The 26,305-nt window shown below is 58.2% G+C and overlaps 1 protein-coding gene across 4 annotated transcripts; it reads right to left on the reverse strand.

The window, feature by feature from the left end:
• Window positions 1-77: 77 nt before the first annotated feature.
• MLLT6 (MLLT6, PHD finger containing) lies at window positions 78-22,409 on the reverse strand. 4 transcript variants are annotated; one of them, XM_044248120.1, is made up of 20 exons: window positions 22,234-22,409; window positions 20,960-21,039; window positions 20,441-20,495; window positions 20,099-20,208; window positions 19,031-19,134; window positions 18,717-18,810; window positions 16,310-16,468; window positions 15,237-15,335; window positions 12,667-12,892; window positions 11,535-12,149; window positions 10,907-11,094; window positions 10,563-10,671; window positions 9,311-9,377; window positions 8,967-9,112; window positions 8,257-8,454; window positions 8,066-8,154; window positions 6,603-6,952; window positions 6,074-6,164; window positions 4,533-4,880; window positions 78-3,993 (listed from the first exon to the last, which is right to left on the reverse strand). In XM_044248120.1, the coding sequence occupies exons 1-20, from the start codon at window positions 22,340-22,342 to the stop codon at window positions 3,952-3,954; spliced, it is 3,279 nt and encodes a 1,092-aa protein (XP_044104055.1). In that variant the 5' UTR covers window positions 22,343-22,409; the 3' UTR covers window positions 78-3,951. The 4 variants fall into 4 exon arrangements, with proteins under 4 accessions (XP_044104055.1, XP_044104056.1, XP_044104054.1 ...); XM_044248121.1 differs by having other exon boundaries at window positions 12,754-12,892; window positions 16,310-16,471; XM_044248119.1 differs by having other exon boundaries at window positions 16,310-16,471.
• Between the last annotated feature and the right edge of the window lie 3,896 nt (window positions 22,410-26,305).

The following is a 26,305-nucleotide window of genomic DNA, read 5'->3' on the forward strand; positions in this document are numbered from 1 at the left end:
TCCCCTCCCAGGCTCCCACAGTTGGCACTCCCCTCCCTTTCCCTTCAGTAAAGCCAGACAAAGCAGGGCACTTTGGATTTTTTTTTTTTTGTAAAACATTCTTTTATTAAAAGAACAAGTGCTGTTTACGAACTGCCCTTCGTACAAATAACATCCGTTATACAAAGATACAAGATCAGGGTTATGCACAATTCCAGGCTTGGAAGTGAAAGGAGGGGGGCATTGCCTTTTGGGCTGAGGATATAAAGGAGGTTCTAGAAAGAATGTAAAAGGAGCCCCTGGGTTTGCAAACTCTGGCTTCCCCTCCCTGCTCCCCTAAGGGTCTGCTACATTGAGACAGGCTGGGATGGATAGGGGGGAGACTGGGGCTGGGAGTCCGGGTTTGGGTCTCCAGTCCTGCCACCTGAGTCCCAAGTTGGGCTGGAGGAAGTGAACAGAGGGCAATGAAGGCACCCCTCAGTCCCCAACTTTTCAGTAGATCAAGTCAAATCGGTCAGGAGCTAGACACACTTTGAATCCGGATTGACGTGACCAGAAGGAGCCAGGGAATTGCATCCCACTGCCTCCACATTCCCCACTGAAGTGACCTTAATCCCTCTGGGCATCTCTCCCCAAGAAAAAGAAATTAAGATAAGGGAGAATTGGGAGCAAGCTGCCTACTCCTAACTTTGGCCCACCACACCTCAAGGAAGATGCTGGATGTTGGCAAGGGGAGCCTGTGCCTTTGAAAAGCTTGTCTGCATTTCCAGTTCAGGGAAAGGGAAATGTGGAGGTTTCCCTTTCTTAGAGCTGGTCCCTGGCTCTGGCTCCCCTCACTTGCCGAGGTCCTTCCCTGGAGTGCTTCCCTAAAACTCACTAAAAGAATGGGTGGGGACCTCTCAGCCTCAAGGTTAGGGCAGCGGTAGACCCAGGAGCCTGAGGGGAAAGACACACAAACAAAAAGGAAAAACCTAAAAAAAAAAAAAAAAAAGAAAAGAAAGAAAGAAAAAGAAAAGAAAAAAAAAAGCAATCTTTAAAGTGTCATTGTCTATGGAGAGGATCCATCAGCTCTGAGCTAAGACAATCAGTGCTACATAGATGCCCTCCCACCCCGGGGCCCAGCCCAGCACTCACACACACAGGGACAGACAGACAGCCACATGGAGGTGCCGCAGTGGGGGGCGAGAGAGCCCAGGACCAGGAGGCCAGGGTCCTGAGGGCTGGTCCTGGCTCTGCCCCGAGCCCCTGCCCCTCCTAGGCTTGGAGCTATCACCTGTGAAGCAAGCAACTGGCTCCAACCATCCCTAAAGATAGGTCCCTTCCAGCTCTGACACTCATGCACCAGTTGTGACCTTAAAGCTGGACAGGGGTTCTGCACACACAGCCCTCACACCTCCACGCCGAGTGTGATGACACACGAAGCTCCTCTCATGCATTTTCAGACTCCATTTCCACCCTGTAAACCACATCCCTTCTCTCTGCTAGGCAGAGAGAGATCTACGAATCTGTGTCTCTTCCCACTCCTCATCCAAATTCATCCTGGAAAAAGGGACAGAGGCTGGGAAAGGAGGGTGAGGTTGGTAATGCCATTCCCCCTGCACTGGGATCCTGAAGATCTCTAGAACTTTCCTATTATAAAGCTCTCTCTGAAGAAGGAAATGCACAGCCTCACTCATGCCCCACCCCCGCCCCAATTGAGGGACAGCAGCAACCCATAGCCAGCCTGGGTCCCTTCATCGAACCTCACCTGCCTGCACCCCAGCCTGGGGAAAGCTGGAAAAACATAGGCTCTTGGAGATGAGAACCCCAGGCTCTGGGATGCTGGGAGGGAAGGAGGGGGGGGAGGTCTTGGTTCCAGTGCACTAAATCCTAGGGACCTCTTTCTTTCTTTCTCTCTCTCTCTCTCTGCCACAGCAGCCTCGGAGCAGACCGGCTTCTCTCAGCATCCAAAACAGAAGTTGATTTAGGCTCTTAATGGGACAGCCTTGGGCAAGGGTGTGAGTGTGAATGAGCGGCTCTTCTAAGAACCTCTGAAGGTAATTTTTTTTCAGTGGTTTGGGGGCAGGGAATTAGCTTAATAGATGAAGATGAGTAAGATGCTGAGTCCTACCATTTCTAATTGATATTTAGCATTAATAAAAAGTGAGTATTTCTGAGGTCATCACAACTGCCTTCCCCCCACCCCCAAGCCCTTGCAAGTGCCTAAGAAATTGCCTCGGAAAGATTCCCGCCCACCCCCTCCTTTATCAGGTCCCTAACATCTTACAAAGTCTTATCAACAGGAATATTAATATTATTTTCAGTATCAGAAAAAAACCAGTTGAGCAGCACAGGCAAAAATATATCTGCACTACGTTTCTGTCGTTGCCAAAAATATACACATCTTCTTTTCTTTATTTAAAAAAAAAAACTAACAATAACAAAAACCCAAACAGAAACACACACAAAAAATCCACACATGCAAAGACTGACGAGACATGAGCATCAGGGAAAGCTGGCAACGCCTTCTCCCGGCTCCAACCCCAGTGCAACTGAAACAGCTTCATCCTCGCCCCTCTCCTGGCTGCCCTGCCCGCCCTTCCGCCTTTGCCATCAAAGGCTCTGGGCAGGTGGGGGCTCTTTAAGGTGAGAATTGCCCCCTCCACCCCGGGGGAAATAGCTGGTGGGTGGGGACAGTTGTCAGGTCAGCTGAAGGCTCCCCTGGTTGGTGGGGGGTAGGGGGTGGGGTGCGGGGAAGCAAGCTGGCTAATTCTGGGAGGGAGGTTTTCACCAAAGGAAGTGGCACTTTACACCCCCCCTTTGCCCCATGCCCCCCAGATCCCTGGGACTCCCCCTGGGCCAGGGAAGCAGGGCCAACTATCAGTGGGAGAAGGGGAGCTCTGAGGAGGCAGTGAAACCATGTGGAGGTCTGGGGGAGGAAAGGCAGGACATTACCCTGATTCAAAGCCCCCAGCCCCCAGTTACTCTCCAATACTGGAGTACTGTTCTGGTTTTTGCTAACCATTCACAGCCCAGAAAGGGACCAAAGTTGGTGAGGTGGGGAGGGTGCAAACAAAAGCTGGGAACCCCCCTTCTGGTGCTGCCTCATCTGAGCACTGCTCCTATCCCTGCCCTCGGCTGCCCCAGGTCCAGGGGGAGTCAGACAGACAGACAGACAAACACACGCACAGACACACATGCACACACGCACAGGCACACACGCTCTCTGAGTCAGGCAGCTCCATCTTCCCACCCTCCGCACTCCTAAATCCAATAGTGCAAACAAGGGGCAGGGCACCAAGGGGGCTGGGCCGTGCCCCCCTGCTCTCCCCCATCCCGTGGGGGGGGGGACGGGGGGGGGCTACCGAGAGGTGGGGAAGCATGGGCTGAGTTGGGTGCCGTCCTGCCCCTTCTTCAGCTCCCTCATCTGCGGGGCGTTCACAAGCTCAGCCTGTAACCCTCGCTGGGGGGCAGGGGCAGGGGAGCGGGGAGAGACAGTCCAAGAGATCTCTTCCGCCCTCTGCCCAAGTTGGGGAGAAACTGCAGGTAAAGCGGGGCCGCCCTTTCTTTTGTAAGGGATTTCCGCGGGTGGGCAGGCCCAGGGCCTGTCCCCCCACCTCTCCCCACTCAAGTGCTGATCCATTTTATGTGGGGGGGTCCAACCAAACCCCCACTTATGCCACGGCCCATGTGGCTCTTGGAGGACCTCAAAACATTGCTGGGAGTGGGGGCTCCTAGGTGGACTTGGAGCCTGTCCTCCCTCTGAGCCCCTCACAAAGGGGTTGGGGGGAGGGAGAGGGGGCCAGTGGTGGGGGCATCCCTCTCCGGCTCAGTCCTTGGCACCAGGAGCACCCCACACTCCCCAGGCCTCAGCACGAGCTCTGAGCTGGGGCTCTCCAGTGTCTGGGTGCAGGTGCCCGCTCCAGGCTAGGTAGGACCCCTCAGGCCAAGATCTGCCCCCTCCATTTGGGGGTCAGGAGAGGCTGGGTGGATTTAGCCTTTTTCCTGGTTGGCTGAGGTTCCTTTGTCAGCGGTCTGGAAAGAGAGGAAGGGAGGCTGGGGCTTTAGGAGGTGTCTGGTTCTAACACCCGGTTGGGATCAGCCGCCAGGGGCAAGGCCACTGCTGCAAGGTACAGCGAGGGAGCCCCGCTGAAGCCCCTGCCCTGGGGTCTTGGGTTAGGGGTGTGTGTGTGTGTGTGTGTTTGAGGGGGGCCGTGAGGGCAAGGTGCCCTGTGCAAGCCGAGCAAGGCCGGCTCCCTGGGCAACAACTTTATGCTCTCAGAGGAAGTGGGGGGTGGGGCTTTCCCCAAAAGGCCCACCCAGAGCATCAGCTTCTTCTAACTGGTCCACTCAGAGAGGAAACAGACTTCTCTAACTGGTCTTCCCAGAGGAGCCCTTTTGCTGTTAGCCCACACTGGGAGTTTATCTCTGGCAGAGCAAGCAGAGGCCCCAGGGCCTGGGGTAGGGTGCCTGGCTGACGTCGGGGTTGCTTCCTTCCTCCTTAGGATGCTTCCCTCCCCGCCCAACCTGGAAGAGAAGGCAGACAGGACAGCCCGGGGTGGGGGGCTACTCACCCCTCCTTTGGGGCCACTGCCGTCCGCCCCCGCCAGGCTGAGGAAGGGGTTGGTCTGGGCCGTGAGGACTGGAGGTCCGCCTGCTGCTGCTACTGCTGCAGCAGCCGCTGCTGCGGCCATGAGACTCGTATTGCCCAGTGAGGGAGCCACCAGGGCCCCGGCGGGCAGCAGCGGGGGGGCGGATGCTGCGGGCAGCAGGCCAGGGGTGCCCGCGGACAGCAGCGGGGTGGAGCTTCCTGCCAGCAGGCTGGCCATGGGCAGCTGGGAGCCCCCGGCCATCTGCAGCCTCTGCAGCTCCCGCTTCTGCTGGATCTGCTGGATCATCTGGTAGACAACGGTCTGGTGTTCCTGCAAGGGGGCCAGACGGCTCAGGGGCCAGTGGTCCCCACAGCCAGCATGCCCTGCTCAGCCCGGGGCCCCAGCCCATCTCACTGGAGCCCTGAAGGAAGAGGCCTGGGGGACAGTCAAGGTCCTGTCTCCAATTCCCCACTCGGGGCCTCAGTCTCCCCATGTGGATAAGAAAGGGGTGCCACTTGGGTGGCTCGGGGTTAAGCCTCTGCCTTTGGCTTAGGTCATGATCTCAGGGTCCTGGGATCAATCCCCCATCAGGCTCTCTGCTCAGCAGGGAGCCTGCTTCCCCCTCTCTCTCTGCCTGCCTCTCTGCCTACTTGTGATCTTTGTCTCTGTGTCAAATAAATGAATAAAATCTTAAAAAAGAAAGAAAGAAAGAAAGCAAGCAGTTGTGGCCCTTAGTGTCAGTCAACCCTGGTCCACAGGGCACTCCTGGCCCGACTGCAGGGAGGACCTCTGCCAGCCCTGGCCCCACCTCCTGGCTGCATCAGTTCCTCCGTTGCTATGACAACCACAAATGCCCCCAGGGGTGGTATGACCCCAAGTTGAGAGACAACTCAGGCTGGGTCAATAGTATTCAATTCCCCCTCTTTCTGTTTTGTTTCTTTTAAGATTCATTTATTTTTGCTTTGAACAGGCAAGGCATTGTCAGTGTTCCAAACACCAACAAAATGATTTCAAGCTTTACCTTAAGAAATCTTGCTCCTACCCCTGTTCCCATCTGGCCCCTGTAGGTAACCAACTGAATTGGTTTCTTGTGTTTCTTTTTAGGGAGACGATGATGTTTTCTGTGTTTTTCAATTCCTTCCTTTCAAAAAGGTAGAACTCCTTTTCTCCAAGAGGAAATCTTCACAGAACCCAACATACAGCGCAGACCCCAAAGGGGCTGCTCTGGGTGAGGGGGTGTCCACTGGCTCGGCCACAGACCCTGCAGCTCCCCTTGAAGATCCTTGGGGCTGGGATTGAAACGCCCGGAACTGGGGACTCACCAGTCTCCAGACCATCTCACTAGGGGGTGAGCGTCCCTTCTGCAATGCCTGGGCCTGAGAGCAACCCTGATCCCCTCCGCGCCCCCCCCTCCAACAAGTCCTGCGGGGGAGGGGGGGTCTAGCCTCAGGTGGCCCTCCCTCCCTTCTGAGCTGGGCCCTGGCCCCCCAGGAGCTGGAGCTGCCAGGAAGGGAGGGCATTACCGGAGTCAGCTGCGGGGAGGCCAGGAGCTGCTGGAGCTGCTGGAGCTGCTGCTCTTGCTGCTGCAGGAGATGCCTCTGCTGCTCCGTGAGGCTGAGGCAGGGCGACAAGACACAGACCGTGGGGAGAGGCAGGGAAACGTTCCTCCCCCCACCCCAGCCCCTCCCAAGTTCCCAGACTCCCTGGTCCCAGGAGGAGAAAGAGGGCTATGCGGTTTTAGGGCAGGACTATGGAGAAACAGAGCAAGCTCAGAGACCACCCGGAAGGAGACAAGTTCGATGGAAGAACTTTCCCAGAAGGGAAATCAAGACTGGGGGTGCTAGAAAGAAACAGGATTTTGTCCCAGGAGAGCACACCCAGAGGGCACTCACATCTCCCATGTAGGGAGTACCTGGGGCCAAGAGGTGACTAGATGCTACACCCTGTAAGACTGGAGAACATTCTTCCTTTTGGGGGGACTGCGGGTGTTGGGGGGAGCCCCTCCCAGAGCCAGCCTCCCCATCCCCTTCCCCAAGCTGAGCTCTCCCTCACCTGTTCAGACAACCCGGCAGCTGCAGTGCGGGGCCCCCGCCAGCCTGGCTCAAGCCTGCAGGGTTGGGGGCGGCAGCCCCATTCAACCCCCCCAGGAGCCCATTGAGGGGCAGGGCCCCGCTGCCCGCCAGCCCCCCCAACAGCCCCTCAGCCATAGGCATGGCCCCCAGTCCCGCCGCCCCCGGTGCCCGGCCCAGCCCGTTCTGTGGCTGGGGTGGGAGCGGGGCAGGGGCCCCAGGCAGGGCCAGGGGCAGAGTGGCAGGGCTCTGCTGGAGCAGGGGCAGCGGTGGGGGCGTGCTGTGGAAGGACAGCGACGAGCTGCTGCGGCTGGGGCAGCCTGAGTGTGGGTCCTGGGGAGGGAGGGGGAAGGGAGGGGTCAGAGGGGCAGGGGGCCAGCGTGACCTTTCTGGCCCCCGGCCCAGCACCCACCAGCATCTTCACAGAGCCCGGCCACCCCCACCTCACTCAGGCAGAGCTACCCAGGAGGGAGAAGCAAGGCCCAGGGATAAAGGCTAAGAATCCAAATGGTCTTCATAAATCACATTTACAGATCACTTCCTGGGGGCCCAGCACCCCTCGCACTCCTTGTTAATCACCAACAGGAATGGTGGTGGTGGCCAGCTAATGGACTAGACCCAGGCTGTACCACTTGCCCTGAACTATCTAGTCCCAAATTTGGGTAAAGCCACTGATTCTTAAACAGGCTAAGTAACTCTGCAGGTAGGAGAAGAGCAAGCAGCTGGAGGGGAAAGCTCAGGTTCAGATTCTGTGTCCACAGTTCACCGGCTTCTGGGTCTTACTTTACTCACTCATAACATGGGGGGAATAGTGGTACCTATTCCATAAGCTCATTGGAGGACTAAACAAACCGATGCTTTGAAAGTGTCAGTGCAGGACACAATCTCGAAGGGCAAGTGTGCAATTAATGCTCATCAGTGCAACAATTATTTTTGCTCAAGTATAAGCCACCTTGTTTGTTTGATTTCAACAGTAACCACGACCTAACAATAGACTGCTCCCTAGTAACACCGCCAATCACAGTGGGGTTACTAGGTGCCGTTTGGTGTAATAAACCCTTCCCAAACACTTCTCAAAGTGGCCTTCTCTAACCACCTCCTAACTCCAGAAGAATCCCACCCTCATCCTGCCTCACAAATTATCCTGACCTCAAATTATTTCCATTTCCACACTTTCCCTGATTTGTAATGATTACTTTCTTGGATGGCTAGTCTAGCTTCAGGAGCAGGCCGTTTTGCTCACTGATTGCTTGGCCAATGCCCGGCATTAAGTAGACACCTATAATTATCATTTAATAAAAGAAGGAATGAACCGGTCAACCAATTGCTCAGCCAATCACTTCACTGCCCAGCCTCCAATCGCTGCAGGGTGGAGATGAGACCTGGAGGCCCCGGCGCTTCCCTTCCTGCCCCTCCCTTGTCCACCCTCCCCACCGCGGCGCCCACCTCGGAAGACGTGGACAGAGAGTTGTCCAGGCCAAGACTGTTCTTCCCCGGGGGGCTCTTGCTGGTGCTTAAGGAATCGCTGCTGCCGGCTGCGGAGATCAGGGAAGGAGGTCAAGGGCTGGAGTCGGGGCCCTGTCGTGGCACCGCCCGGCAGAGGCTCTCACTCCCTGACTGGGCGGCAGTCCCCTTACCTTGGGGAGGCAGGCCATAGGGCCCAGGGACTGGGCCGTTGGCGGCAGGCAGGGCGGCAGGCAGGGCGGGGAAGGGCACAGAAAGCTGCACGTTGAGAATCTGCAGCCGCTCCTTCTTGGCTGTCAGGCTCAGGATCTGTTCCTGAAGCCGCTGGTTTTCCTTCTGCAGCGCGTGCAGGGCCTTCAGCATCTCCACGACTGCGGAGATAGGGTGAGAGCGCCTGAGCCCCGGAGGCCTGGAGAGGCGGGGCGAGGGCAGTGGGCGGGGCGAGAGAGCCGGAGGCGGGGCCTGGAGGGCGGGGCCTGGCGGAGGAAATCAGACTCTGACCTAAAAGAGAAGGCGCCTGCTAGCCAGACTCAGGTGAGCTGGGAAAGGCGGGACCCCGGGGAGCCAGAGGTGTGAGGACTAGGGGCGGGGCCTGAGGCTGGGGGGTCGAGGCTCTGACTGGAAGCGCAGAGGCGGGAGGAAGTTGGAGCTCAATAATGTAAGGGCCAGGAGGCCGCGGAGGCCGAAGGCAGGGTGCACAAGCAGCGGGTCCAAGAGCCCGGCCTAGCAGAGGTTAGAGGTAAGGCTTGGGGTAGCCAAGAGTTGAGGCTGGGGCGAGGCCAAGGGACGGAACCTTAAAGAAGTTTGGGGACCTCGGAGAGAAAGGTGACCAAGTCTGGGGGTCCTGGGGCACGTCTCCCAGCCCGGCCCCACCCCTCCTCACTGTTGACACCGGCCTCGCCGTCGCCCTGCTTCTCCAACAGCTGCTCCATATTAGTCGTTCCGGGGGCCGCTGGGTCTAACTGGCCACCCCCACAGGGTGCAGAGGCTGTCTGGTCAAAGAGTGCGGGGAGGCTGCTGATGGGGGACCTGGAGTCGGGAGAAAAAATCGGGTTCAGGCTTACCTCCCGTCCCCATTCTTGTGTCCCTCCTCCCCCCTTAGGGGTTCCAGTCGTCCCCTCTTGGACCCCACCCTCTCCTGGCGCCCGACTCTCCGTCCCCTCCTCCCCTAGCGTCCCTCCAGCCCCGCTCCCTGCCCCTCCCCCAAGCCGCCGCCCCCTCCCTCACATGGAAGACAGACTCTCCTGGGGGGAGGTCCCCCGACACCGGAAGCTGCAGTCCTCCAGGTCTGGCTCTTGGAAGGAGAAGGGGAGCAGGGATCAGCGGGGAAGGGGTGCCGTCGGCCTCACGGTCCCCGCCTGGGAAGTGGGTGCAGGATCTGGGACCTCATCGCAGACCCCTTTCCCTCAGGAACTCCCCCAACCCCAGACTGGCAGTTCTAGCTTGGAAGGCGCTGGGAAACCGGGCTTGGAAACCTGGCCCCTTGGGAGGCACAGCCATGGATGGGATCTGGTCTCTTTCCATTTCTCTAGACAGAAGGGCGGCCGCTGCCTGGCTTCTTTCAGAACCACCTCCCAATCTCCTTCCTGGCCGATTCAGGGTTATAGAGATTCAGGGTCTAGACAGTTCTCGGTTGAATGTGGATCTGATACTTGCTATGTGACCTTGGGCTGGAAACTAAATCTCACTAAAATGACTGTTAGGAGGATTACAAACAAAGTAATAAATGTGGACAGTCAGCTGTCCTGCAACATGCCCTTATTGACTGCAGCTTTTGTAATTAGTCCTGTGCAATTTCTCATACTCAAAAACTCACGAGTTAGACTGCAAAACCTTGTTGGGCCACAGAATTCCAATTTGGGTTTTGGAAAAGATAGTCACCCTGAGCTGTCAGGTCATTAACTCAGGAGTCGGATTCAGCCCCTTTAAGGAGGTTTACCTGAACTGGCCGCCAGGGCGTGAGCCCCGCCCCCTAACCGGCCAGGTGGTGTCTCTGCACCAATCAGCTCTCTGGGGCTGGGTTGGCTCTCTAGGGAGGGGGAGGGGCGCCTGTGATCCTCCCCCTTAACTCCGAAATACCCGGAGCGCAGGTGTCCTAGCTGGTGCACCGAAAGGCCCCATTCTGAGGACTAAGAGGCCAGCCGGGAACTATGCAAGTGACCAGAGAACTGGGCTTGGAGTGAGGACCAGAATTTGAGCCGTGGTTCTCAACTGCTTGGAGCAGATCATTAAGCCTTTTTCTTCTGTGAGATGGAGCCGTAGTAATTCTGTGCGTCCTGTCCTGTCCTCTCCACGATTTTTTTTTTAACGTGAAAGTGTACCCTGGCTTGTTATGCGTGGATTTTTTCCCCCCAGGGCGGGAAATGGCCAGAGGGAGGGGGCAGCCAGAAAACCCTCCCATCTTTCTGGGGTGTCATGCAGGTGATGGGTGCCCCTCAGGTCTTTGGGAAGAAAGGGAAATGGGGTCAGAGACACGTACCTGTGTGGCTGCTCTCGGCCTGGGTGAGGAGGGGGTTAACGGCACCCATGGGGGTTCCAAAGATGTGGGTAGAAGGGAGGCTAAAGGTAGAGCCAGCCAGAGAAAACACCTGAGGGAAAGGAGGGATAGTCCATCCTGGTGGTTATTCTGGGATCTAGGGCACAACCATGTGTACATAGAGGGGGAGGGGATCAGATGTGCTGGGGAGGACAGGGCCGTAGAGACGGTGATATTCTGGTGGCCACCAAGCCCAATCTCTCAGTCTCTCCCATGGATAGCTGGCATCCCCGGCAGTCTGTCCCCCACCTGCCCAGGGATGGAGGAGCCCAGGGGTAAGGCCTCACCTGAGTGGTGGAGATAGAAGCAGAGGAGGAGGGGAGGGTGCTGGTGAATGGGGAACGGCTGAGGCGGGGCAGGGCCGAGGTCCCTGGGGGCCCCAGCAGGCTGGAGGAGAGGGGGGTGCTGCAGACAGCACGCAGCATTCCACTACTGCCACCATGGGAGATGGGGTCCTTATTACTGGTGTAGATGCCTACAGGCACAAGAAGGACACACAGGGATGCTTACAGTTACCATTTCCCCCAGGACCCTCCCTCAGTCAGGTGGCTAGGGCAGCCCCTCCCAGAGAGAATGCTCCCCTGGATCAGTCTAACCCTCTTAGTTGCAAAGATGTCACCTCTTGCCTGTGTGTGACATCTGTTTGACATGCCTGCTTATTAGACTGCCCTGCCCAGGCCAGGAGGATTCCAGGCTTTTCTAATAGGTGAGTTCTATTGGCAGTCTACTCCAATCTCTCCCACTACAACCCCGCAGAAGATGGGTATCATGGAGTGTCTTTGAGGGGACTGGTTCTTCCATCCTTTATCTCTGTCCTTTGGAGCAGTTTCTATCACATTTCCTTCGGATTGCATGCTTATGCCTCTGTTCCCTCACTAGACTGGCTGGGGCCTGAGATGCCCAAGGGTCACTAACCTGCCCCTAGCAGGGGGGACTCCAGGCTCAGGCTGGGAAGGCTTCCTGAAGGCCCAAAGGTGCGGGAGGCCAGACCCCCCAGGCCAGAGCTGACCAGGGAACCTCCAGAGAAGGGTGAGGCAGCAGTGGCCGTAAAGCCAGCCAGCTGGGTATTGGGCAGGGAGGGGGCAGCTGGGCCCCCAGTCCCCTCCTTGTTCCGGCTGCCCTTGGGACGACCTGGTCCATGTCGGCTCCTCTTGCTAGCCTTGTGCTTCTTCTCCTTCAGGCCTGTCTCAGGGGTGTCCTCAGCAGGCACAGGGGCGGCACTCAGTGTGGGCATCCGCTTGTGGGTGCCTGCTGAGGCCCCGGACCCGGAGACATGGGGAGACTTGTAGTCTCCGGGGGATGGGGCCCGGGCCCGGCCTGAGCTGGAGGTGGTGGTGGAGAAGCGCATGATGGGCCCGAAGCCAGAGAAGACCACCTTCTGCTCAAAGAGATCAGCCTTGGGGGGCTCGGGGGCTGAGGGAGAGGGGGGTGCTGAAGGGGTAGGAGCTGCAGGCTTGGAGTACTTGTCCTCCTCTGGCTGCTCCAGCTTGGGGAACGTCGAGAAGTCAGGGGAGCTCTGCAGGGACGAGACTGCACAGAGGGGAAAATGGAATTACAGCTGGTCCCCAGATCTGCGCCCCCCCACCCCCCACCTCCCCGCCCTCGCAATTGCAGTAGCTGGAGAGAGCTCTGGTCAGGGGCTGGGGAAGACTGGGTTCCTGTCCCAGCTCTGCCACTGCCTCTATGTCTTGGGATGAATGTCTCCCCCGCCCACACAGCTTTCCCATGTATGATAAAGGGGAAAGAGAACTCTTGCCCAGCTGACCTCACCGGACTGTAGAGATCACAGGAGCTATCATTAGCGTTAGTACTTTAACAATGGCCCCTCAAGGCCCAAGTGCAGGGGACAGGCCAATACTGTCAGGACAGTGGAGGGGTGGGGCCTGAGGGGGAGGGGCTGGAGAGGCATGGCTTGGTGGGGAGCCCCCATCTTTAACCAATTTAAGAAGCAAATGAGATGCAAAGCAGTGTGCAGAGGCCCTGGCTGGAGAAGCTCTGGGCCAAAGGCTGTCCCGCCCCCAGTTTCCTCCAGGATGCTCACACTCACCTGCAGGCTGGAAGGGCCCCCCAGAGGAGGAGGAAGAGGAGGAGGAGGAGGAGGAGGAGGAGGAGGCCGAGGTGAAACTGCTCACACCTTTCCCACTGCTCAGCTTCTTCCCCTTGTGACTCAGGCTATGGCTGGAAGACTTTTTCCCCTTTGAGTCCCTGCTGCTCTCAGAGGTCTCCTGAGTGCTGGCCTCATGGTGGGAGGACGAGGAAGCTGAGGAGGGGACCTGAGGGAAGGAGGAGAGGGGAAGGCTCAAGGCCAGCTGTCTGGGCTCACTCTGACCTGGCCGTGTAGCAGATGCAAACGGGGCCGTCTCTGCTACAAAGAGAGTCTAAGTTTGCTTAGGGAAGGACCTGTGGGTGGGGACCCCAGATCAGGGAGGTGGGTGTGAGGAGAGGGGAGTCTGTCTGTCCTTCACCTGAGGCAGAGGGGAGTGAAAACAGTCCCTGAGCCCGTACACATGTGTCCATCTGTTCAGTCATCCACCTAAGAAATGCTCAGTGGGCCCCAGAAGCCCAGACGTGCTGACTGTGACGTGCGCAAGGGAGAGGCACCACTGCCTGGCCTCATCCTTGAGCCCCCCAGTCACCACTCCTTCACCTGAAAACCCCTCCCCTGGCCACTCTGGGCTCTTCAGCAGTGCCAAGCCTCTGTCAGGACAGTCTCTCCTTACTCTTCCTGGGAAACTTCTCGTCCTTCCAAATCCAGCTTGGAAGTCTGTGAGGCCTTAACCCACGAGGTCACCTAAATCCCTGGGACGGACCTGGTCGCTCTGTCCTCTTAGATCCAGAGCACCATGTCCTCACAGAGGCCATGTCCACAGTTGCCACACCGCCTTGAAATACCAGTCCCCACATCTGAGGCCTCCAGCGAGCCCCAGAGGGCAGCATGGGCTCTGGGGTTAGGCAGAGCAGGCGGGCAGCCTGGGGGGCTCTACCATCCACGGCTGTGCTATGCTGTGTGGCCTCTCAGCCTTGCTGAGCTTCAGGGTCCTTAGAGGACCAATAAGGCCTCTTTGGAATGGCACGAGAAGCACAGGGCCAGATACAGAGTAAGGGGTCAACCAAGTCAGGTGTTGGCAGCCGCTGTGAATATACTGCCGAGACCGTGGCCTGTGCGAAAGTATGGGCTTTTAGGCCGGACTGCCTGTGTTCAAATCTCTGCTCCCCCACCTACCTACGAGCTGTGTACTTCTAAGTTGGTTACTTAACCTCTCTGTGCCTGGGCTTCTGCGTTTATTAGACTAGGTTAATATAATACCTAATTCAATGGATTATTTTAAGGATGAAATGAGCTAATCCCCACAGACCCCTTCCATCTTCCTGTTCGAGAAGGGACCCTGGCATGTGGTGAGCGAGAGAGTGAGGGCTTTGTGGTACCACCAGGGACAGCGCCCTTCCTCTCGGAGGAGACCAGGTACTCTGTAACCAGATAAAAGCTAGAGGAAGGTTGGATCAGGGGACAAGAATCACCCTGCACTGCCCTTCCCTGGGCAAAGTCCTGGTCTCTGTCTTCCTCTTTGTTCTTTTCAACAGCTGGAGTTCTGAAGGGAGCCAGATGTGGTTCTGAGAGCAAGGGAGGAAAGGGCCAAGGGGGAGGGGTAGCTGAAATGTAGGGGTGGGTGGAGGGGGATGGGTAGAAGTCTCCTACATGTCCAAGGGGACAGCTGGCCACTAGGAACTCCCATATCTCCAGCCCTATTTCCACCTGCCTGCAGGCCCCAGGGAAAGGTCAGAGGGCATGAATGACAAGCTTTTCCAGGTGAGCCCTGGGAAGCAGGCCTGGAGAGGGTTACTGGGATGGTTGCCACAACATCACCCCGGAAACCCAATACCCGAGCCTCCTGCGAAGATGATGCCCAGAGCTCTGCCTGCCTCCGAAGGCAGTGGAGGTGAGTGGGGTGGCAACAGGAAGAAGCAGTTTTTCCAGGCCCCCATGCTCCTTCTGCAAGGGGGTGGGGAGGCAGGCTGGCAGGAGGGGAAGGCAGGGGCCTGCTCTGGCTTGGATTAGCAGCTCCCTGGCCTCAGGGAGGGCCTGCCGGTTGCTCCTCCAGATGTTGCCCATTTCTGGAGACAGGCCTGACATAGCAGGCCTAGGAAGGATGGGATGAGTGGGGGTTTCAGGGTGCTGTTTGTGGGCCCGCCCCATGCCACCACGGCATTTGCTTGGGAAACAGGCTCGCTTCCCAAAGGGGCAGATGTGGGGGGCAGAGGTGGGAGCTAATCTCTGGGGCAATGGGCCCCAGAACTTGGAGAACCAGCCTGAGTGCTATACCCGTGGACAAGAGCCTGGTGCCGGGGCTCTCTGTCTGGACAGAGGCAGATGGAAACATCTGGCAGCCAGCAGGCAGGGCAGCAGCACCTCCCCACCCTGACCCTCCTGGCTGGTCAGTGATTGGTGGGCCTGAGGAGCACAGGGTAGAATCAGGGAGTGGAGGGTGGGGTAGGGAACACAGGCATAGTGACCTGAAGCTGCTGGGGGGCACCCAGAGTTCCTGGCTCATTCCGACCCCTCAGGACTTGCCTCCCTCCCCTGACTTACCCGCCCCCCCCAGGTGTGGGCAGCAGTACCTTGTCAGCAGTGGGGACCACAGGCGGGGCGAGGATGCTGGGGGGTGACTCAGGCCGCTTCTTGTGCTTCTGTTTAAGGCGTTCTTTGTCCTTTCGACTCTGGGGAGGAAGAAGTGACCAGGTCTGGATTGTGAGGGACAGTCTGGGTGAGGCTACACATGCTGCAAACATGCAGGGGGTAGGCCCCTCTCAGGGAGGGGCTTTGTGGGCATCCCCCCCAACTCCCGTGAAGAGACTGGGGGACTTAGGCTGGACAAGAATGGTTTGGGCAGGGCGCTCTGGGAGCCAACAGCCCCTCCCCCCCCTCCACATGGCTCACTAAAAATAGCCTGTCCCATTAGCACTCCAGGGACACAGAGTACCACACGCAGGAGCCCACACCTGCGAGGGTGTCCACCTGGGACGTGGAGCTGTGTGTGGAGCTGGGCTGAGAACCAGGCACACAGGGGTATATGGCATGAGGGATGCAGACAATTAGGTTGCTGCGTGGCTAGACGGTGGTGGTGTCTCCAAATGTGCAGGGCCATGTGTCGAGGGCTTGGGAGACGTCATGTCATGAGGAGGACTCAGAGGAACCGATCTCCAAGAGATCCAGGGAAGCCAGACCCTCATCTTACCCTCCCTGATCCTCATGTGTCACTTCCTCAGTCCCCTGCTAGCCCTTAGTGGCCTCAGAGGAAGGACGGGGGCAGGCCCCAAGGCCTCAGGGGCACCTTGTGGTGGTTTCTTGAGTTATGTGTTGGGGTGTCTGGGTGGCTCAGTCAGTTGAATGTCTGCCTTTGGCTCAGGTCATGATCCCAGGATCCTGGGATGGAGCCCTGCATCCCCAGCTCCCTGCTCAGTGGGGGGCCTGCTTCTCCCTCTCCCTGCTGCTTGTGCTCTCTCTCAAATAAATAAGTAAAATCTTAAGGAAGGAAGGAAGGAAGAAAAAGAGAAAGAAAGAAAGAAATGAAGGAAAGAAGGAAGGAAGAAAGGAAGGAAGGAAGGAATGGAAGGAAGAAAGAAAGAAAGAAAGAGAGAAAGAGTTCTGTTTGTGGGTGTGGGCAGGAGAAGTAAAGGGAGAAGGCACTTACCTTCTTCTGGCCCCTTTCATGGTGGGAAGGGTGCTTTTCCTGCTGAGTGGATGGAGAGGCTGACCGGCTTCTCCGGCCAGCAATAAAGCCACTGCCACCGCCCCCTGTGCCCCCTCCTCCTCCTGTTCCTCCGCCTCCCCCGCTGGTATGCCGGGATGTCTTCTGGGGAAAGAAGAGAGAAGAACTGCCACACCATCCTTTCGCTAGGTTCAGAAAGGATTCCTGAAAGTCAAATGATCCTGCGGGGCCAGGCCCTTCCACCCTGCTTGTCACTAAAAGGACCTTGTGTCTTCAGTGATGCTCTGCCCGGCAGAAGGCATTCTCTAGTCTTAAATCCTGGAGCTTCCCCGGTTGGCTTATCCAATGCACAGATTCAGCAACTGAGGCCCAGAAAAGCTAGAGGCCTCTTGGCCCTAGCAAGGAACCACTGAAGGTAGGACAAGGGCCTCCTGGCCCATCACAGGCAGCCTGAGCTACAGCCCAGTTCCACCTTTCAGTGGGGTAGAGGCTACATGGGGGACCTCTAAGCAGGCCCTGCTCCCCTGTACTCCACCTCATGCTCCCCTCCAGATACTTCGTTCCACCCATTCTCTCTTGATCCTGGCCCTCCCCCTCCATCAAACCCACAGCGGGTCCTTCTGTCCCAAAGGACCTGATGCCCTTAAGTGGAGGAAAGTAAACATGCATGGCAGCAAAACCACAAATGATCCTTGTTCTGCCTCTCCTCCCAGCTAGGGCCTTCCCCTTCCTTCCCTTCACTGCTGAGGACTGCTCCCTGCCTGATAGCTTCACCTGTCCCAGACTTGCAGGTATCCCCTCTGAGGTCACCCACTGCCTCCCAGTTGCCACATCCAAGGACTAATTTCAAGCCCCATCCAAGCCAGTTGCTCCCCAGTAGTGGGTACTGCTCCTACCTTGCCAAGCACAAGACTCTCCCCTTCATGGTCCCCCTCACACCTTGCCCCACCGAATCCTGGTGGGCACCTGAGGATTCCAGCCCATCCTTCTCTCCTTAGGGCTGCCACCACCACCCCGCCTGGGGAGCTGACAGCCGCCAAACCTGAACATCCCCATGTGGCCCCTCCCATTAGCCCCACAGAGCTCCCTATCTTGTCCTAAATTGTCATCAAACCCTGAAACCAAGGTGACCATATAATTTATGATCCAAACCAGGACACGTTTGAAAACAAAAGGGGGAACTATTAATAATTACACCAGGGTGACAGGTACGAACTGGAACTATCAAGGGCAGAACAGGACATAGGCCACCCTACAGAAGCCCACTGTACCCGCCCTGTTCATAGCAGGCCGAGGTGCCCGAGCACTGAGAGCCCGGATGCTCTGTCCCATCCTTAAATCCTCCTTCTCAGCCACCCCCACATGCAGGCCTGTCTACCTAGAAACCGTTCGAGAGTCCAGCCTTATCCCTCCAGCGACCCCCCGCCCCCTCACAGCTGTCTCCCAGCCGCCAGCCTCGGCCCTTCGGATCTAGCCTCACAGTGCCTGCCAGGGTAATCTTCCTAAAAAACAAATCTGATCAGGTTACCCTCTTGCTTACAAGCCTGTGGCCCGGGGGGGTGAGGTCCAAGCTGCATTCCCAGTCAGGCTGCAGCCTCCCTCTCCAGGATAGCCCAGAGTTTCCAGAGCAGGTGGGTCTCCCCACAACCATGGAGTAGAACCCCTCCTCCAGCCTCTTCTGGGGCCCCAGAAGCCTAGGCCAGAAGCCGGCCCTGCTTTGGCCCTGCCTGAGTATTCTGGTCATCTCCTGCCTCATTCTCCCTGAGCACCCTGTTCTGTTCCCAAGTTCTTTTTCACCTCAGGACTTGGCCCATGCCAGTCCCTCTACCTAGGACTTATTTCTTTCTGTCTTTGCTTGGCATGTCCCCAAGGAGCTTTCAGATAAAATTGTGTGTTCTGAATCCCACCACCAGCTGTGGGATAAGTTACACGACCTCGTACAAGATCTCGGGAGGTCGTCATTTACTAATCTGTAACATGGAAAATACAGTATACCCAGTTCCTAGGGTTGCGGGGAGGACACCATAAACCGACATACGTAAAGAGCTTCCTACAGAGGCCAGAGCACAGTCATCCCCACAAATGTTGGCTCTTAAGGCTTCCACTTCTACTCCACTTAAATGCTGCCTCTTCCTTGAAGCCTCCCAGACTCTGACAGGCAGGGTCTGAGCTCTGTCTTCTGGAATGGACCGCCTGACTCAGCCCTCATTCACCTCCCATGGGCTCTACTTCAACCCATTCCTTAACCAGTAGCAAAGCTCCTCACGGCAGGGCCTGGGCTCTGTCCATCTCTGTCCTCCCAGCACCCGGCTCCAGCCTGGCCCAGAGCCTGTGCCCTCTCGAAAGCAGGACTGACAGACCCCCTCACGGCCCGGTGGACAAGACTCACCATTTTGCTGAAATGGTATTTGCAATAGCCACAGTACTTGACGTTGTCCACCTCCAGCACTTCCTCCTCACACAGCAGGCCTGCCATTTGGGCGCTAAGCGAAAGAGTCAGCCTGAGAAGCATGTGGCCGCAGACCAGAGCGGACCACCTTCTTCCCACCCTCCCGGACTGCGGCTAGCGGGAGGCCAAGACCGTCCAAGGGAATCGCTGCCATCACCACCAACGAGACAGCTGTCCATGGCAGAACTCCAAGGGCCAACTGGCGGGGGATCCCAGGGAACCCTGGAGGGAGCGGGGACAGGCAGGGGTCTCACCAGGTGACATGGAAAGCTTGCCGACATCCGTGGCGGTTACAGGTCATGCAGGCTCCCGAGGCCGCCTTGCTCTCCCGGCCCTGCTCCTCACAGATGTAGCATGTCTGCGGGACACGGTACAGTCGTCCCCTCCTCCCTCCTACCCGAGGGATCCTTTGGCCTTCTCAGCTCTGTTCTCTCCCCAGGATCCTAGGCCAGTGCTATCCAATCAAAGCTTCTGCGGTGATGGAAATTTTCCATACCGCGCTGTCCAGTACAGTAGCCATAAACCACACGGGCTACTGAACACCTGAAATGTGGCTCTTGCGACTGAGGAACTAAACTTTAAATCATATTTCATTGTAATTAATGCATGCCGCTGCGTGGAGCTGGTAGCTACAAGGCAGGACAGCAGTCTTTGGAAGGTGAGCCCTATAATGCTGAGGACTCTGTCTGCCTTACTCACAGTCAGCTTCTTCCCACCACTGGGCCTTTGCTCATGCTGTTCCTTCTCCCTGGATCCAGAAGCCCCCCACCAAGGCTGGCTTCAGCCTACATGTCTCTTTACTTGACCACTTTATCTAACGTCAGGGCCCCAGGAGGTAGTCTATATTTTTGTACCTTGTTTCTTTTCTTCACAGCACTGACCACAAACTGCATTTATTTTATTTGCCTGATTACTGGCATTTACAGTCTTCCCACACAAAAGTATGCATTCCACGGAGCAGGGAGCACATCTGTTTTGATAAGTGACCCCTTGTGCCTGGTACCTCAGCCCAGGCCTGGCACACGGTAGGCATTCCATACAACACGTTCAGTGAATGAGTAGGTGACAGGCTTGCTCAGGTCCATGACCTGGCATTACTACTGCCATGGGGCACGCTCGTCCACACAAGTTCCAGAGCACAGGCGCGTGTCTGGCAGTGGAAAGCACTGACCCACCTCTTGAGTCCCCCTTGGGCTGGACAGACTCCAATTACACTGGTGGAGAGAGAGCTGGAGGGACCCCATGACTGCTGGCTGGGGGTGGGGTGGGGTGGGGCGGGGGCTGGGGCAGGGGCTGGTACAGGCCAGGCTGGGCCCACTGACCTTGTTGAAGCGGTCATGAGGCACGTACTGCAGCACGATGGGCTCCATGGTGAGCACATTGGCGAACTGCACCTCCGGGATGTAGAGGGCACACACCACGTGGGCCCAGCCTGGGGCAGTGGGGGGCCGGCCTGAGACCCTGGCACCTCACCGCCCCACACAGCACACAGTCCCCCCCCCCAACAGCCTTCCCATCAGATTCTAATGCCAGCAAGGGAAGGAAAACCCAACCTCCAGCCTCACCCTGGCCACCCCAAAGTAATCCACTCCTCCTTCCCAGATCCCACTCAGGGGCCCTGCTGACCTCGACCGATGAGCTCTTGGGCTCAGGGCCCCCCTCACCTCCATTATCAGTCCTCTTCAATGCCCCGTCTTTGTGTGGGCACAGCTCACACCTCTGCCAAAGCAAGGAGGCACAGGGATTTGGGAGGGGGCTTTCCAAGAGGGGATGGGGGGATCTGCTGAGCTGGGCCCCTCCTGAACACATTCACAGGGCCCCAGGATGAAGTGAGCAGTTATGGGGGATGTGTGGGGGCATCACTCACGGGTTGGCCGTGAGTGATAATTGTCAGAGATGAGTGATGGGGACACGAGGTTCATTACAGTATTCCCTCTACTTCTGTACATTTTGAAAACTTTCCATAATAAAAAGTTCAAACAACAAACAAAATAAAAGGCCCAGTGCTGGGGGTTGGGGAGGAGTAAAGGATCAGCTGAGGGAGAGAGGGGTTGGTGAGAGATGTACAGGAAACAGGAAGTCCTGTGTGACAGTCCCACCCTAGCCTGCGCCTCTCTGAGTCCCCGAGTTCAACTGGGAGGAGATGCTCAGGTATACAGGACCAGGGAGGGAGTCAGACTCACCACCCTGGCTGCTCGCTCCTGAGATTCACATTTCCGGCAGAACCAGGGTCCCGTTGGCACCTGGACGATGCCATAGCAAGCTGGGGGTGGAAGAATCATCAAGGAAATCTGTCAGCAGCGGATCCTCTCAGAGCAAGCGGGGGAGGGGGTGACTCTAAAGGAGAGGGGAGCTGTTCCCGTCTGGAGTTGCTCACTAGATAGCAAGATCACCAGGAATGCCTAACAGCACATGGTCAGCCTTTGACCACACAACCAAGCAGTCCAAACCGGGATAAGAAGTCTGAGTACTTGACCTTAAACTTCTAGAAGACCCCCACCCCCACGCCATGCTCTTTCTGGACCTGTTCCCCAAAGCCTGCCTGGAAACTATCATCATCAGGGATAGAGGAAACCAGAGGGACAACATTTACTATAGTCAAACACGTTTTGTTGTTATGGGGGGGGCATTTCTTAAAGGGCCAGTCAGGGAAGAGGTGGGAAAGAAGGGGGTCCAGGGACCACATCTCAAGCCACTGACTATAATAAGTACAGGTCAAAAGTCAAGGCTGGAGGGCAGGTGCAGTGCAGGTAACCAATAGGAGAACGGTGGGAAGCCCGGACAGCCATAGCATTAAGGGTTGTCCCAGGAAGGGGCTAGGGGGAAGCTGGCTGAGCCAGACAGGCGGGAGATGCCAGCCTGCGCCCTCGGCAAGACTCCTCAAGGAGTTAACTCCCGAACCATGTGCTGTTGGGGGAAACTCCAAACCTCCCTCTTCTCTATTCCCGGCCCCCTGCACAACCTCTCTCCTATCCGCAGCTCTTCCCGGAGGATTTTAGGAGTCCCCTCTCCCCTGGGACCCTTCTCCTCCCTTCCCAATTCCGCTCCTCCCAGTATCCGGAAGCGGGAGGGGGGGATGACCCCCCCTTGACCTCTCCCTCCGGGAGCTGGGACCAAAATAACCGAGCGGGAGGGGACACCTCGCAGGTAAACATTCCCCCAGCAGCCCCGACACCGGCCGTGTGGGGCGCGGAGAGTGCACTCACTGCCCCCTAGTCTGTCCCCAAACTCCCTCAACTTGGGGTGGGGGGCTCGGGACTGGAACAATAGGCAAGAAAACAATGCCTGACCCGGTCCTCCAGGACCGGGCGGGGGGAGCCCCCCGACGCCTCCCTTCCCTTCAGGTGGGGTGGGGGAGGGGCGCCCGAGCCCCGGGAGGTCTCCGGAGGGCGCGGCCCGGGGCTCCCCGCGCGCGCCGCCCCCGGGGTCCCGCCGCCCCCCGCGGGCCACCCCGTACCTTGGTGGACAGCCACGCTGCACGCGTGCCCATCACAGTAGACCAGCGGGTTCTCGGCCCAGCCCCTCTCATCCGAACATACGCAGCAGCCTCCTACCATCTCCTTCATACTCCCATGAGCTCCCTCCGGGGCTGGGGCGGGGGGCCGGCCGGCGGGGGTCGGGGGTCAGGGGGGGAGGGAGGGAGCGGGGGGCCGCGCGCCTCCTCGCTCCCTCCTCCTCCTCCTCCGCCGCCGCCGCTTCTTTTCTTTGCCTCCTCCTTCCTCCTCCTCGGCGTCCTCCTCCTCCTCCTCCTCGCTCGCTCTGTCTGGCCGCCCCCCCCGCCGTGCTCTCGCCCTCATGCCCCGACGGGCCCCCCCCCCCCCCCGCCAACAATGAGACCCGTGCGCCGGGCTCGCCCCCTCCGCGCCGCGCGCCCAGCTACCAGGGCCGCCCGGCCGCCTCACAGCCCGGGCCCGGCGGGGGAGGCGCCGAGTGGCACATCGCGGGCGCCCGCCCGCCCCGCGCCCGCCCCGCGCCGCCCGCTCACGCGCCGCCCCCCCGGCCCCCCTGCCCGGCCGCGGCAGCCATGGCCGCGCGCCTCCGCTCGCTCCCGGCCCGCCCGCCGCCAGCCGCCGGGTAAAGTCTTAGGTTCAGGGAACAAAGCCTGGCTTGGTAGGGAGCTTTTCGCTCTCTCGCTCCGCGCGTATTTTCCCTCTTTCTTTTTCTTTTGGTGGCCCTCGGTTGTTACTCCTGAGCTCTCCTTCCGCTTGCCCTTCCGTCTCGGCCCCGGTTCTCCAATTCTCCATCCCCTCTGCCCAGGTCTTCTCTACTCTTCAACTCCGAAGAAACTCCAAGAGGTGGAGATCAGAGGAAGGGGCGCTAGAACGATCGAGAACTACGTGGGCCGCTCGCCCTTCCGTGTCTGGGGGGTGCTGTTTGGGTGGTCGCTCGTGGGCTCTGTCTTCAGAGGCCCCTCTGGACGGTAGACACTCTCACATGCAGACATTTGTTCATTACGCAAATATTTATTGAATGCTTACTATGCGCAGCCGCTGGGATAGAGCAGTGAACAAAACAGGTATTGATTCCTGCCCTCAGGGAGCTTCCGATCCAGCTTATAGACTCAGGAGGGCGTGCAAAGGGACTGGGACCCTTTAAAGGCACTTCGAAGCACCCACAGACACAAAATTACCCCCAGCCTCATCCAGCCACACCACCTGACTCTCCCAGAGAGACATAAACCCCAGGTCCGGCCCCCGCAGGCACGCTTAGAGACCCACGCCAGTTAGAGACCCACGTTTACGGAAGTGCCCGCAAACAACCCAGTTACACTTGACCTCTAGGCACGTACATAACCACAGAACATACACTCACACACAGCTCCCCGAAAGGACTAAAGCCCCTGAAATTGGGTCTGGGAAGAAGTGAGGGGCGTCAGCCCGATGGCTTTATCCCAAGACCTGAGTGGGCCAGGGGGACGCAATCTGACCCCTCCTTCCTGAAGGGGGGCGGACGCCCTCAGGGACCAAAGGTCACACTCTCTCAGCGGGAGGTGGGGTGGCGGAGGGGAGAAGACAGCCCTGAGGGCTTCAGCGACGCTTCAAAGACCTCGCGCCCGGGAACGCTTCCTGCGGGGGAGGGGCCCAGGGAGAGGAGAGGGGAAGACCCGCAGGGGGACTTGAGGGTGGGAGGAGGCTGCCCCCCCCTTCTGCGCGCTGCCCCCCTGGCCGATTCTTCCGCCGGGACCGCCTCCTTTTCACCAGCACCTGTTCAACCGGAACATCAAGGGGCCGGGACCCGCCGCCACCCCTCCCTTCGCGTCTATTTAGTACCTTTCATCCGGGAAGGGGGGGGGGTGTGAATCCCCGCCCAGAAGTGGGGGGAGTTGGACTGGGGAGAACTTGTCCTTGACCTGGTCTTTGGCGTCAGGGATTTACTCCCTAATCCCAGCGACACTGGCTTTGGGGAGGTCGGGGAAGCTAAACTCCGGACTGCAGCCCTCCACCTCCCCTCACTCCTGCAAGGGACCAGAGAATCCCGGAGGGCTCCCAGGACGTAGAAGCTCTGTCTAAACGGGCGCGGCGGGGAGGAGGCCTGTCTCCGCGGCTTCCGTGACGGGGGGGGAGGGGGCCTAGACGGGGGGAGGGAGATCTAGAGATTTGTCGGAGCGGGCCAGAGGACCGCGATCCTTGCGAGGACTGCCAAGTGCCGGTATCTTGGTCGGCTTTGTGAACTTCGCTCATACGAAAAGTTAAGAAACAGAAGAGAAGTGTCACTTAGGAGTTTTAAACGAATTACTTTTCCAGACAAGAATAAAACTTCAAGAAAATCAAACGCAAAAAATGTCAGCCCTAACCATGCACCAGTTTCGGAATATTTGAATATTTGCTTTCGGGACCGACCGCGGCCGAAGTGGCCGAAGTTTCGGGTTTCGCAAGATGAGGGTCACTCGAAGGCCCATCGGTCCCTGCATCCAGGGGTGGCCAACGTGGGGCGGCCGAGGCTTTGTCTCCGGTTCTCATACCATGCGGGTGACCGCCGGAAGATTGTGAGGTGAACGCGCGATGATACTTGTGCGTTTAGTAAGTGTATTAGGAACTGTTTCGTTTAATCCTTCCCATAACCCTTTGGGATGGGTGTTAATATTCCGTTTTATAAACAAATTAGGTGAGGTTCTGGCGGATGAAGTGACTTGCCCAAAGTCACACAGCCTTGAAAACGGCAGAGCAGGGACTTGAACCCACTCTGTCCTCCGCTAGGGCTCGGGTTCCGCCACCACGCATTGGTCAAATGCCTGTGTTGATGTCCGCCCATCACAAACGCTCCCTTCTGAGGTCTGGAGAAACCCGGTTCCGCGCGTGTTGGGCTGGATTCGCGGCGGGCACTCCGAGGGCTGAACTGTAAAGCTTATTCCCGGTCTTCCAATATTTCCCTGAGAACCTACTATGTGCTTATGCACTCCCACCCCCACCCCCACCCCCAAAAAAGCAAGAGCGGGACTCAGCCAACAAGTGGTTCAAGTCCGTCTTGCTCTCCTTGGAGTAACTGTGCCCTGATTTGGGGGTGTCACGCTGATCTGGGCTGTGCAGTTTTCAGCGACTGACTTCACCTCTCAGGCTCAGCTTGTCCTTCCTATATGGGACGTTAACTCCCTCTGGCAAGTGTCATAGTGAAAATCTAACGAAAATCCTTTTGGAAAGCGCTAAGGCACACAGTAGGCACTCAATCCCTGCTCTCTCGCTCTCCGCCCACCCCTCTCTGCGTGCCAGGGCAGCGCGTTCCCGCTCCCGCTTCCCGCCTCCGGCAGCCTCGCCCGACTCGCGCGTCCCGCGGCTAAGGGACTGGGGCAGAGAGGACCAAACAGAAAATTATTTCCGCCCGCTCGGCCCGCCCCGCCCCGCCCCGCCCCGCCCGTCCCCGGAGCCAGAAGGGGATTGTGGGGCCGCCGCGGCTGCCGCCGGAGCCGAGCGGGGCGGAAGCGCGCGTCGCGCTGCTGCTCGGGCCCGACCGCGCCGGCCCCCGCACCTCCCGGCCCGGGACCGCGGGCTGTGGTCGGGGCGGTCCCGGGGCCCGAGGCGGCTGCCGCCGCGCGCGTTTCCACGAAGCCTGGCTCTCTGGTTCCCAGAACCGAGCGGGGGAGGCTGAAGAGTGTTGAGGTTTCGCTTCTGCTAGCCGGCCGGGCGCTTGGTTTCGCGGGTCCCGGGGGCTGGGGGCGCGCCCTCCGGATTAGAAAGCCCCGGGCTCCGGGAAGGAACTGCGCCGGCGCCCGCGGGTTTGCGTTGGGTTTGCGTCTCGCTTTCCCTCCCGAAAGCAAAGCTTCTGACCTTGGGGCGTTCAGAGAGGTTAAGTTACTTTCTCGAGGTAACCCAGTCTGTAAGAGGCTTCAGGTGGTTTCCTGCCGGGTAGGAGAGCCTGGCGAGGCCGAATAGAAGGAGAAATGCTGGGGCCAGAGAGACGTGGGTTCAAGACTCAGCCTAGCCACTTACTGGCTTTGACCATCGGTTAGTAATTACCACTCCGAGACCCTCAATACCCCCATCTCAGAATGTGATCGCTACTTCCAACCTTAGGGCTGATGTCAACAGTGACAC

The sequence above is a fragment of the Neovison vison genome, chromosome 5, assembly GCF_020171115.1.
Source record: "Neovison vison isolate M4711 chromosome 5, ASM_NN_V1, whole genome shotgun sequence".
NCBI lineage: Eukaryota > Metazoa > Chordata > Mammalia > Carnivora > Mustelidae > Neogale > Neogale vison.

Coding starts and splice junctions, on each gene's coding strand:
- MLLT6 (XM_044248119.1), bottom strand. CDS start 22,342: ATGAAGGAGATGGTAGGAGGCTGCTGCGTATGTTCGGATGAGAGGGGC. Junction 15,336..16,309: donor ATGAAAGGGGCCAGAAGAAG/GTAAGTGCCTTC, acceptor CTTCCTCCCCAG/AGTCGAAAGGACAAAGAACG. Junction 6,165..6,602: donor CTGCCGGGTTGTCTGAACAG/GTGAGGGAGAGC, acceptor GCCCTGCCTCAG/CCTCACGGAGCAGCAGAGGC.